General features: G+C 43.2%; 1 protein-coding gene across 1 annotated transcript in view; it reads right to left on the bottom strand.

Moving 5' to 3' along the window:
• Nucleotides 1-13932, bottom strand: part of TAFA4 (TAFA chemokine like family member 4) — a 166380-nt gene that overhangs the window by 109359 nt on the left and 43089 nt on the right. The window contains exons 3-4 of the mRNA XM_087431308.1: nucleotides 11610-11683; nucleotides 10429-10544 (exon numbers count right to left, since the gene is read on the bottom strand). Of these exons, the coding sequence (XP_087287434.1) occupies nucleotides 10429-10544; nucleotides 11610-11614 (121 nt within the window). The 5' untranslated portion in view covers nucleotides 11615-11683. The remainder of the gene's footprint in view (nucleotides 1-10428; nucleotides 10545-11609; nucleotides 11684-13932) is intronic.

The following is a 13932-nucleotide window of genomic DNA, read 5'->3' on the forward strand; positions in this document are numbered from 1 at the left end:
CATATTTCTAGATGGTGCCCTAAAAAGACGCTAACTAGAGAAATACTAGATGTTGATTGCTGCTTTCTCACTTTACATATGGTCATTATTTCCTATCAAATATGGCTGACCAGTGACAGCTCAAACACATGTAATATCCCCAGTTAGAAGTCACTGTCCTCCACTGGTCGACACGTCTTTGGAAGTCTGTAAACGACTGCAGGACATTTGGGGAAGGCGTGAGCAGAGCAAACGGCAATACGTTCACTTCTCAGACTCAAATCGAACCAGGCTTTCAAAAGTCCTCGTGAAAGAAGTGCCTTCCACCATCCCTTGCAAATGCTTTCCAGACACCAAAGTCTCTACCTCTGTTTGTTTTCCGGGAAGACAACACACACCTTGACTTTGTACTCCTTCATTCACGACCAAGTTCAAGCTGTTCAAGTCCCCCACACTCCTGGATTGCTGGTATGTCTTTCCAGCCCATTAGCAGGTAGCTAAGCAGCATCAGGGACCAACCACAGGAAAACGACCTGCTTCTAACAATACTGTGGATTTATTCATTTATTTCATTTCATGCCCATATTATTTTTTTCCTAAAACAAAGTTCTCTATTGTTTCCTTTTGTGCCTCCAGGATCCCATTACTCTCTCCACAACAGCTAAGAAGCAGGAAAAGAGAGCCCAGCTGGAGATGCCCACCGCCTTCAGGCCCTCCTAGTCCTATCTAAATTGGTTACAGTTCTTATCTGCTTTCAGATATTCCCTAAAACATAAGCATTGACGGCACACGGCATTAGCAGTGGAACGGTTTTTAACTATTACACACACAGTCTTCTCACAATCAATTAATCCTTTATAATGGGTTTTTGAATGTCCCTTCAATACTGTTATTTACAGAATGCTATTCTGAGACCACCATACGGGCCAAAATATTGCGAGCACCCATGCTACGCCTAGGAAAATATAAAACCTCATTTTTCCTCCTGCCCCGTCTCTACCCCTCCTGATGCATTTTACCAATGATTTTATTTTCTTTACATGGGACAAAAGATTCTGATTTCCTCGTAGAGCACTGACATACAGATGAGATATTGACCTGTGGCTTTTTAAAACCCAAATTGTAGGTTTGTTTAGACGAATTTAATGGCATGGCTTGAAAGAAGAAAGAGGAACTTTCTTCTCAAGGGAAAGGAGAATCTTTTTCCTTACTACCCAGAGGACTCTTCAAAGGCCTGACCTGCCTTCAAGACTCTAAAAGGGGCGAGAGAAGAAGCCTGCTGCCAAGCAGGATGGCTCACAAGCTCATTTAAGGAACTGAGATTCTTTGCTCCCCTGTCAGTGAAACAACTCTCCCTTCCCACGAAAAAGGATGTGAAGCAGGCTCATTTGTCAGATATTTCGCAAAGCTGACCTTGCCGATGGCACTAGGACTTGAACTTGCAGCCGAGGAGATGAGAAGAAGCCGAATATTAACACCTCATAGAACCTGTTCCTTCCCCTTCTTATTAAACGCCGAGATTGTGATGAGCCCATCAAGATGGCACTGGAGAAAAATAATGTAGGGTACAAAGGAGGTCAATGGAATCCCTCACGCTAGAGGCTTTTAGCATCCAGGAAGGGCCATGCCAGGGCAAAATGAATATTTCCACAATCCTTCCAAAGAGCTGGAGATGGAGGTCACTTTCATAGGGAGAAAATGTACCTCTCCTGAGCCTCGTCTGGCATAGTGAGACTGAAATGGAGACTCGCCACCGGTCGGATCAAACTGTAGCTTGACAAGAGCTTGAGGCAAACTTCTGATATTTTTCCTTCTGAATCAGTGGTTCTCATCTTTGGCTGCAGGTCTGAATAACCACCAGTGCAGCTGTTACACAACACAGCTGCCTGGGCTCCACACCACAAGATCCAGATGCAACATAGCTATGGTGGGGCCTCTGTCTTTTAGTGTAAAAGCTCCTTGGAGAGAGAATCAAGTATCCTCACACAGATGCCCTTTTCAATCATTACCAAAACACAGGCTTTATGACCATTCCACATCCTTTTTAATAAAGGGGAAGACAGGGACAATTATAAAGGAAACCATATTAAAATTGTATCATAGGGGCCAGCCCTGGTCGCCTAGTGGTTAAGTTCGGCGCACTCCACGTCAGCGGCCCAGGGTCGGTTACCGGGCACAGACCTACACCACTTTTCAACAACCATGCTGTGACAGCAGCTCACATACAAAATAGAGGGAGACTGGCCACAGATGTTAGCTCGGGGTGAATGTTCCTCAGCAGAAAAAAAAAAAAAAAAAAGAGGAAGATTAGCAACAGGTGTTAGCTCAGGGTGAGTCTTCCTCAGCAAAAAAAAAAAAATTGTATCATCAGCTTTTACTCCAGTGAGTAAATACTGTTATCAGTCAAAATAAGCTTCACAGGGAGTAACTTTAAGACTTAATGGCTAAAGCCATCACACACACACACTCTATTTCAAATTATTTTGCCACTTCTCTCTCCCCAAAAATATGCTCTTGTAAAAAATGATCACATAGACAGTTCAGTAGGAAACAGAACGATCTTCCCCATTCCTTATGACCTGAGGTTACAAACCCCACTTACACGGCACTTTCCCTAAATTTAGAAGTAGTCATTTAGGGGGGAAAAAAAGAAAAAAGAAAACATAAAAAGAAGTTAAGTGAAATAGAGATAAAACATCGTGCCCTATGACTGACCCATGAATACGAATAACTCATAATTCTAATCTTTCAGAAAGTAATGCAAAGACCAAATTCGTTAGCTTGTGCTGTTTATCACAGCAGCCTCTCGCCACAGGTGGATACTGAGCACTTGAAATGCAGCCGTGGCCACATGTTGAAATGATAATATTTTGGATACATTAAGTTAAATAAAATATATTAGTCAAACTAACTTCACCTGTTTCTTTCTTTTTTTTTTTTTTGTGAGGAAGATCGGCCTTGAGCTAACATCTGCCAATCCTCCTCTTTTTGCTGAGGAAGACTGGCCCTGGGCTAACATCCATGCCCATCTTCCTCCACTTTATATGGGACGCTGCCACAGCATGGCTTGACAAGCGGTGCGCGCCTGGGATCTGAACCGGCGAACCCGGGGCCGCCGCAGCGGAGTGGGCACACTTAACCGCCTGCGCCACCGGGCCGGCCCCTCTTTTTACTTTTTTAATGTAGTTATAGAACATTTAAAATTACATATGTGGCTCTTATATTTCTACTGGAAGGCGATGCATCGGACTATCAAGTCCTGCCTCTTGCTATTTAACTCTTCTAAGCCTTGCCTGCCCCCTCGTGTTGGAACTCAGGCAATGCAAGCAAATCATTTTTCATCTGTATAAGTACAATTCATTTTAGGCTGCAAAGTAAAAATAGCAGCTTACATATGCAGCTTTATTATTTGCAGTTTTCACAAATAACACATCACATTTAAGCCTCACAAAAACCTCCTGTAGTGGAAGTTATATTCCCCGCCCTACTGTTATCTCTGAAAGAAATAGAGGTTTCTTATGGAAAATTAGGCTGAAAGTAGTCATTCCAATCAAAAGTTATCTGCAGGATTCCTACAAAATTTCAGCTACTAGAGGGGACAGAGACATGGGCCCAAACTTGGAAGCAACAACTACACTTCAAACAATGTATCCTAAGTTAAAAATAACACACAGCACCAAAACACACAATCACAACACTCATATTTTGCATTATCATTTATAAGAGAAAACGGAAAACCTAAATTTCCATAAATTTAAACAGTACAGAACCTCTATAAGATAGAATACATTCAAAAGGAGAAGGCACATCTCAACAAAGGTGACTAACATTTATGGGCGCTTACTGTGCAAATGCAATTCTTAGCACTTTCTAGCTATTAACTGATTCCTCTACAATTCTATGAAGATATTTTTATCTTTTATTATCCCCACTACACAGAAGGGACCGAGTCCCAAAGAGGTCTGGTAAGTAACCCAACTGTGAAAGGAGAACTGAAGCAAACCTGAAGCTCATGCCTTTCTGTGCCCTGAGGAATAAGATCCTTTGTCTCTGACCCAGGGGTCTCGTGTCTTCTCCCAGGATCCGGGAAACTGTGACCAGCTAACCTGTTGCTTGCAAGTAGGCAGAAATCTCAGGTTCTGAGAGATCTCAGACTCACACTGCTTGACACCTACCCAGCTCCTGACCAGTGAGGTGCCCCCTCTCCAGAAGATCGAGCTGCAGGCCAGGGTGTAAAACAGCTCTCCGCACCCCTGGGTGGCTCTGTCCCCAGCTTGTTGAAGCCTTGTTTGTTAGCAACTGCTCCTCTCCTCTTTCTTAAGGTTGAGCTGAAACCTGTCTTCATAAAGCAACTCTCTTCATCACAGTCAGCTTTCTAGAACAATGAAAAATGAATCTTTGGCTCTTGTACATGATAAAATTTCAACCCCTTAAGGCATCGATCATATCTCCCTACATATACCCATAGTCCTCAACCATTCCTTGAATGTGGAAGTTTCCACACTCCTCATTCTAGATGCCTCTGAATATGAAAATAGCTACCATTTTTGGGGTGTTTACTATGTGCTAACCCTTCACTTACTTTTTCTTATTTAGTCATCCCAATAACCCCATAAGGTAGGCATATATATCATTCCATTTCTACAGATGATGAAGCAGGTTCAGAGAGGTTAAGTGGCCTGGACGAGGTCACACAGCCAGGATGTGCAGAACCAGGATGATGTTTGACTCCAGAGCCCCAACTCCTGATTCTCTTTACTGCCTCGTGCCCAAGTGTGTTCCAGATTTTCAGGGCCTTTACATCTGGCCAGAATTCATTAAATAGGAAGCTGTACACTGAAAGAGATTATATTAAATAGTAGCTGGGCATCACAGCATTTGGTGGAATTGAAACACCCCAAACCAGGTCATACTTAAAGCTCTCTGGGGAAATAGACCTAGTAAAATGAACTTGTAAACCACCAGCACCCAGGCTCCCAAGTCTCTCAGCCACATCAGAAAAATAACTATGATTCTGTCTTCAAAAAGGAAAATTTATATTTTTTTGAAGTGTCCAAATATTCCCAGAGATAAATCTCAAGGATGTAGGGTGCTTTGTGTCCCAGACTCATCATGTCGACATCGGATGAAACTTTCACAAAGATCCCTAAACAATTAATTCCACATGACTCAAATGTCTGACACTGCCAGCATCTTTCCACTTGGTTACATTTGCTGACCTCTTGTGGGGAAACGATGCTGCTTACAGGAAAAGAAAAAAAGGAACAAAAGGACAAATTGCTAGTTGAAGAAATAATAGAGTTAATTCTGCCTTCCTTTTAAAAGAAACTGACCTACCAAACGGCCCCTTCAACTTATCGATGGCTTGAGGCTACAGAAGTCCATGTGGTCTCCTACTCAATCATTATGTCAAGGAGAATTTTAAAAACAACAAAAGTGGTCTTAGTGTTTTCTAATTCCTTAAAAAATACTACCTCTGGACTCTGGGGGAAGTTTATCAATGCCATTTGCCTTAAAGAAAGATTCCCACCACCCACCCTGTGAAATAGGTGTTTTTATTTTGTTTTGTTTTTTAATGCTTGAACAAAAATGAAACTTCAATCCACACCATACACTCCAACTCCCCAAAGTAGGGGTGAATCCCACCTTCTTCCCCTCTGTCTCTATGTTAGAGGGGTGGGTGGAGACGGGGCTGTAAAAATGTCCTTGTTTATACACACCATCAACAAGCCACTCTCCTAACACAAACCATTAAAGCATCCAATAAACGTCTAACTAGGGTTTCCTAGGGCCACACTTCCTTTAATTGGCCAGCATAACCACAAAGCCCTTGGGACGGTGTCAGGAGCCCTTCTGGACACTCACACACAGGCTTCTGCAGTTAACTCTCTGCAGCCTGCTCCCGCTGTCAGGCGCCCTTAGATACACCCACAGCGGAGTAAAAGCCTGACTCGAATTTCTCAGCATCTCAGTGCACAGCCTCCAACTGGCTCTGATCCTTGAGTTTCCCATCAGCTGAGCACTATTCTGGGAAGACAACTGCACACGGCCATGGCAAAGATCAGGGACTTTCTTCTCCTGAAGGTCATTAGAGAAGCTTCACAGCACTCCTCATCCCACTGACACACACACACACACACTAGGCCTGGAATACACAGCCTTACTGGAATGGGAGTGGTAGGAGGACAAGCAGGAAGGAAGAAGGAAAATGATGGTCAGAGTGTTCTCTGTTTACAAAGAGCTTTTGCAAATCAACAAGTAAAGAATCAATGGAGCCAAGAGAAAATTGGATGCAAGATAAAACAGCTCAAAGAAAAACAAAATACTCCACTAGCTCATGAAGAGAGTCGTTAGTCAAAAAGAAATGCAAGTCAAAACAATCGGACAACAGTTTTCATGACTATATTGGCAAAAAATTATAACTTGATGGCACCCAGAGTTGATGAAGCTATAGGGAAAATGGGCATTATCATACTATTATCATTGGTGGAAGTATAAATAAGTGCAAACGTGTTGGAGGGCGCTGTGGCACTCTTACAACATTAATGTGCTGTGTCAGAGGCTGCAGGATACTCACCAAAATTCACGTTCTCCGTTTCTACCTGCACCCCCCCACCACCTCGGCCCACTAGAATGTTCCAGCCACCCAGCAGCAGGTGTGGCCAAGGCCTAAGCTCTAGCCAGTGGCAGGACAGCGCAAGTGAGGCAGCCCACATCCTAGTCCCGCTCATAAGCACCTCCCTGTGCTTATGGACCCTCCATGCTCACTCCTCCTCCAGCTGGCTGGAATGGAGACCTTACAAGAACAACCTTGGAAGCCACAGGCTGAAAACGATAGAGCTTCCTTCCACTCAGGGTCCCAAAAGACTGCAGTAGCGGAGGATCAGCCGGCCAACATAGTTACTCACCCAGGACTCACGAGCAAGAAATAAAACTTTTGTTGGAGCCATTGTGCATATGTGGTCTATCTGCTACAGCAATTAGCCATCTCACACTTCACATGCACTTTGAGGATTTCACTGCTAGGAATTCACCTGAAGTCAGGACACTCATATTCGTATAAATAAGACAACAAGCTAAATCCACCAAAACTGGGAGTGAGCACATAATTTACGGCACATCCATACAATAGATGACTGTGCAGTGTTACAGAGAGTGATACAGATCTGTTTAAGTACTCAGATGAAGAGATCTCAAACTCTACTGTTAAATGGGGAAAATATCAAAACGGCATGCATAGTGATACATATGTACATACACACACATACTGGTATATACATTCAGTTTTTCTAGAAGAATAGTTGTGATGTGTCACCTTGACTGGGCCATGGGCTGCCCAGATATCTGATTGAACATTATTTCTCGTTGTGTCTGTGAAGGTGTTTCGGGAAGAGATTAGCATTTGAATTGGTGGACTAAGTAAAAAGCAGATGGCCCCCCTCAGTGTGGCTGGGCCTCACCCGATCCCTGGAGGACTTGAATACAACAAAAAGGCAGAAGAAGGTTGAATTTGTTCTTTGTCTGGCTGTTGAGCTGGGATGGGACATCCATCTTCTGCTGTCTGTGTCCTGGTTCTCAGGCCTTCAGACTCGGACTGGAATCTACACTATCGGCTCTCAGGCCTTTGAACTACCCCACTGGCTTTCCTGGGTCTCCAGCTTGCAGACTGCAGATCATGAGACTTAGCCTCTAGTGTGTGAGCCAATACCTTATAATAAATAAATAAATACATATCTCTCCTATGGGTTCTGTTTCTCTGGAAAACCCTAATACAAAGTCAACAAAAAGTTAAAAGGATATCTTTCACACTTGCCTATATTGTTTGGGATTTTCACCAGCAGCCTAAAACTACCTAATTGATCACATAGTGACAAATGGATAAAATTAATCAGCCTATTAATAAATATCCATTTAGCATCCACTATATTCCAGGCATCAGGGACAGCTTAAGCAACCTGTAGGTAAGACTTCACAGTAGGATTCAGGAGCCCTCACTCTCAGCAGGTACACTGTCAGCAGAAGGCCAGAAGGTCCCCTATGAAGGTCCTCGCTGTTAGGAAAAGGGTCGTTTTGTGAAGATGCTCCAGGCAGCATGCAGGCCCAGTCAGAGAACAGAGCCCCCTGCAGGCAGGAACCAGTTCTGATTCCTTTGATGGTTGCTAAGATGAAGGGTGAGAGGGACTTAAATTCCAAAGGTGAAAGCAGGAGGAATCCCCCAAAAGCCAAAGAGAGACCAAAAGCTGAAGGACATGTGCTGAGAATCCAAATAAAATCATCTGGAAATTCTAAGGTGAAAATTTCTCTTTGTGTGTGTGTGTGTGAGGTAGATCAGCGCTGTGCTAACATCTGCCAATCCTCCTCTTTTGTTTTGCTGAGGAAGACTGGCCCTTGGCTAACATCCGTGCCCACCTTCCTCCACTTTATATGGGACGCCGCCACAGCATGGCTTGCTAAGTGGTGCATCGGTGCATGCCTGGGATCCGAACCGGCGAATCCCAGGCCGCCACAGCGGAGTGTGTGCACCTGCTTGCGCCACCAGGCCAGCCCCGAAAATTTCATTTTTTTAGCAGGATTTGCCACAGCTTTGGTCACCATCCCTGTTGCTGTCAAGTCTTTGCCTATATGAAAGATACTGTCCGCACTTCTTGTGTATACAATTCCAACCTTAATTTAGATTTATCCCTAGAGTTTTATCTTTTCCAAATTCAAAGGGTTATGGTCTGACTTGAGGACTGCCCCACAGATAAAGATGGAAGGTTCCATCATGTTCTCTATTTCCTTCAAGTTCTAATCACTTTTCAACACAATCCCTCAAACCTAGTTCCCAGAAATCTAGAAATCTGCTGTTGATAACCCACCCCACTGAAATGCTTCACTTGATTGCTACCCTGACTCAACCTGCACCCAAGAAAAGAGATGTGTATTCAACAGATAAGATGAATGACTTCGAACACTCCATCCTCGACAACAAGCTCATCAAAAGATGCACAGCACAATAACCAGCTAGCTGTGGGCACTTCACAGCAGCCAAATAGTATTGATTTTATGCTGATTCATTCAAATTTCAATCATTATTTTTCTCGTCTGCTTGAACCTATCGCTTGAGGAAGGAAAATTGAGTCATGAGAGATTTGAAAAATGATGTTAAGCCTAAAATTATGTCTTAACCTTAAAATATGAGAATAACTGAATAGAAAGCATGACTTGCTATAGGACTGAGGGGAAGGATACCTAATCAACTTCTCCATACACAAGACCTCTGGGAGAAAGACTTTACAATTCCGACATACACACGGTTTAGGGTTCAAGCTTCACTCTTTCACTAAAAAGTTGAAGCATGCCTGGCACTGCCACGCCTCGAATTACCCAAGCAGAGACAGTAAATTAATTGTTTGGCAATGAGTCTGCTGACAAATATGAATTATTAAGGAAAATACAATTCAAATTATTAAGGAAAGTACAATTCATTGAGGAGTTTCCAAGTCTGTGTCACTTTAAATGTAGATGTAGGGCCGGCTCCGTGGCTTAGCGGTTAAGTGCGTGCGCTCCACTCCTGGCGGCCCAGGTTCGGATCCCGGGCGCGCACCGACGCACCGCTTCTCCGGCCATGCTGAGGCCACGTCCCACATACAGCAACTAGAAGGATGTGCAGCTATGACATACAACTATCTACTGGGGCTTTGGGGAAAAAAATAAAAAAGGAGGAGGATTGGCAATAGATGTTAGCTCAGAGACGGTCTTTCTCAGCAAAAAGAGGAGGATTAGCATGGATGTTAGCTCAGGGCTGATCTTCCTCACAAAAAAAAAAAAAAAGTAGATGTAACAGGGAAAGGGGGAAAGAAACATACACACACACAGAGATGCTTAACTATTTTAATCTTTCTTTAGAAATAGGCAAAGCATAAAAATGGGTCTCATTAGAAATGATCAGAATGATTCTCTAAAACTTTAGACACATTCCATTTTAGGTCCCATGCCAAAATTACCACTGCTTTTCTTTCCTTTCTTTTTTTTTTTAATCATTCATCATCTTTTCTCACATATCTTAAAAGGGTCTTGAATTATCTGAAAGCTCCCTTCGCTATAGCCCTATAAATGTTAATTTAAGTTTATCAATAAAGATGCTCTGCCTTCAAAGGCAGCTGCAGAAGTTATACACACAAAGTGCTGCTGGTTTTCCGGGATTCCTTGAAAACATCACTGCAAAAATGGAAGCGCATTCAGGGAAAGAAAAACCTGGAGAACAACTTAAAAAGATGTGCAGAACCACACTCTTTAAGCATCAAACCGTTCACCTGCTTTACTCTGCTGTATTCCACGCTTCTTCTGGTTATTTATACATCATCAAAAGCTCTTGTCAATTACCTGTGTCTCAAACGTGGACTCTGACGTTTGAAAGGGTTTTATTAATTGATCTCAGCGGCGCATAATGAGCTTGAAAGGGCTTACCTGCCTGTCCCCGGAGGTGCTGGCTCGAGGCGGACATCAGCTTACAGCACACCATTAACACGTAGGCCAGAAAGAGCCAGTGTGACAGCAACACTGACTTAGCACAGACTTTCATCCTGGAGAGAGAGCAGGATGGAGTCAGCAAGGGCTGAATGAGGCGAAGCTCTTTGGCAAATACAATCCTGGGAAGGTGGGAGAAAGCAGCCGGAGATGCTTGGTGCTGGACTTCTTTTCCCCCAAGGAAACTGAAGGCTGATCAAACCTTATCCGCACTGTGCATCAACCCAATTTTCAATAAACACCTTTTATAATTAAGACTTTTCCAAGTTGACAACATGCCTCGGTGAGAAGTCTGCTTATGAATCCCCAGGGTGTAGTTTGAGTTGCCCTGATAGAACATGAGGGTTATATACTATTGTATATTACGAAATTAACAAGCTACACACTTAGAGCTGGATTCTGAAAGAAACCACAGAAATATTCACACCCAGCCCAAGACCTTTCTCCTGGTCTCTCTGACTGTATATTAAGGTCCTCTGGCCTGGAAGACTGGCCTCACGGTTTATTAAAGCAAGCTCAAACTTTGGTGGGAATATAGGCAAGTACAGGTGGATACAAAATAAACAACGTCATATGGATGTCAGCAGAGGAATGGATAACAACAACAATGGAATATTACTCAGCCATGAGAAAGAAGGAAAGCTTGCTGTTTGTAACAATTTGGATGGAACTTGAGGGCATTAGGCTAAGTGAAATAGGTCAGACAGAGAAAGACAAATAAGTATATGATATCAGTTAAATGTGGAATCTAAGAAATACAAACTCAAGAGAAAGAGTAGAGTGGTGATTACCAGGGGTTGGGGGAAATGGGGAGATACTGGTCAAAGGGTATAAACTTCCAGTTATAAGATGAACAAGTTTGGGGATCTAATGTACAGCATGGTGATTATAGTTAATAATACTGTATCATACACTTGAATGTTGTTAAGATCTTAAATATTCTGACCACAAAAAAGAAATGTAATTATATGATGGGATGGAGGTTGAAGCTAATACTACGATGATAATCATTTTGCAAATTATAAATGTATCAAATCAATACATTGTACACCTTAAACTTATACAACATTACATGTCAATTATATCTCAATAAAGCCAGAAAATAAATCAATAAACTTAACTTCATATGGATGGACAGTATCAAAATAGTTGCTCAAAGACAGTTCAGTTCACAAATGTGGTTATGTGGTCTATTCTAAAACAAACAAAAAAGAATAAATAAAAGGAAAATATCAAAAACGCATTGCCCCCTAAGTTTTCTGACCTTTTTGATATTATAGGGAAATTAGATAGAACCTGATTAACTTTTTCATCTGCTTTTTTTTTTTAATTAATTTTTTCAAGCAAAAGTCAGAGCACTTGGCATTTGAAACTCCAGGGACATTAGGGTCTGCCTGGCACATGTCTCATGGTGTCTATGATAAAAGGACCCACCACAGTGAATGAAAGGAACCCCCTTTTTATATACACAAGATGTATAAACACTCTTGGGCAGATGATACAGACACGGCCCACAGGGTCAGATTCCTGCTCTGGAGAGACTAGAGGCAAAGCTTCTGAGGAAGTCGTGGAAGGCAGGGTCTAGCGGCCCATGGCTGCCAACCCAGCAGCGTCTCAAAAAAGAACCCTGAATCCATGCTTGAGGAGCAGCACAGCCTCAGGGACCTAGTGCCCACATCACACTCTGGGGAGCAGGCTCTGCCGCCAGCCCCCTCTCTCGGCTTCTCACCATTCAGTCAAATAGATCTTGTTGAAAAGGTATCATATTGCTCACTGATTTAAGACTCAGTCTGCCTTTGAAGAAGCCAGGCCAAGACAAGGTTCTAAGATCGTCTTGGAAGAACTCGGTGTTAAAACGGACACAAAGCATTGGCTACATTTTGCCCTTCGCCTTGGAAACTCCAAGCACTCTCAACTGACAGGGAAGCACCAGAAACACCGGGTCTCTCCTCCACCTCCCCCGCCTCAGCGCACACACAGGAGACAGAAACCCTAGGAGCAGTTCAAAAGGTGGCAAAGAAAATATGTGGGCCTACGTGAACTTGAGGGGCTATTATTTAATTATATTGTCATTTTAGGGAAGTGATTATTAATTTATCACTTATTAGGGAAAGCATGAAGTTTCAAAATTCCATATTTGCTGAATTTTTGAATGAGGTGCTCTGTCCCACCCGTAATGTTTCAAAATTCCAGTTGTTAACTCCAATTTCAGTTATTGATCTAATTGTTACAAAGGCTTATCTCTCTTACCCAAGGGTCAAAAATTCAAATGCCTACAAGAGAATGAGCAGGCTGGCTGGGCCTAAGGCACTGGTGAGCGGTAAGAATGTTGAAGACTTGTCTAGGGGCAGCTGCTACCACCCGAGCCTGCTACTGCGGTGCAGAAATGCGAGCCCAGGGGCACCAGGACTAACTTTTCAAGAGAAACTGGATTCTGATACGCAATCTGCACATTTTATATGTTGGCAACTAAATCCATTTGTTTTGTTTTACAAACACAATGCAGGGGCCAGCCCGGTGGCGTAGTGGTTAAGTTCACGCACTCTGCTTCAGTGGCCCGGTTCGCAGGTTCGGATCCCAGGCACGGACCTACATACCACTCATCAAGCCACACTGTGGTGGCGTCCCATATACAAAGCAGCGGAAGATGGGCACGGATGTTAGCTCAGGGACAATCTGCCTCAGCAAAAAGAGGAGAATTGGCAACGGATGTTAGTGTAGGGCCAATCTTCCTCACCAAACAACAACAACAAAAAACCCACAATGCAGACCAAACAAAACACATTTGCAGGCTGGGTCAGGCACCCTGGCTTCCAGTTTGTAGCAATTAGTGGCCCCAAAAGGGAAAATTTTAATGAATCAGATAAACTAATCAGAGTATTAGTTTTCTACTGCTGTACAACAAACGGCCAGACTTAACAGTTTTAAACAACATAAACATATTATCTCACAGTTTCCGTAAGTCAGAAGTCTGGCACATTCTAGATGGGTCCTCTGCTCAGGGACTCACAGAGCTGAAATCACAGTGTCATCTGGGTGTGTCCTCATGTGGAGGCTCCACCGGGGAAAGACTGCTTCTAAGCACCCTCAGGTGGTTGACAAAAGCCATTTCCTTAGGTCTGTACCATCGAGATCCCTATGTTCTTGCTATCAGCCAGGAACTGCTCTCAGCTCTGAGAGGCGGCATGCAGATCTTGGCCACGTGGCCCCTCCAGAGGCCCCTTCAGTCTGAATCTCTTCTTCCAGAAAAGGCCAATCCCTTGCTAGGGTTCACCTAATTAGGTCACTCATACCCAAGATAATCACTCTTTTGATTAACTCAACATCAATTTATTTGGGACCTTAATTACATCTACAAAATCCCTTCATCTTTGCCATATAACCATAACCTTATGTATCACAAACCTCCCCACACTCAAGGGGAGGAGCTAACACAGGCCGTGT

The sequence above is a fragment of the Ceratotherium simum genome, chromosome 5 (assembly GCF_057802395.1).
Source record: "Ceratotherium simum simum isolate JZ-2026a chromosome 5, ASM5780239v1, whole genome shotgun sequence".
NCBI lineage: Eukaryota > Metazoa > Chordata > Mammalia > Perissodactyla > Rhinocerotidae > Ceratotherium > Ceratotherium simum.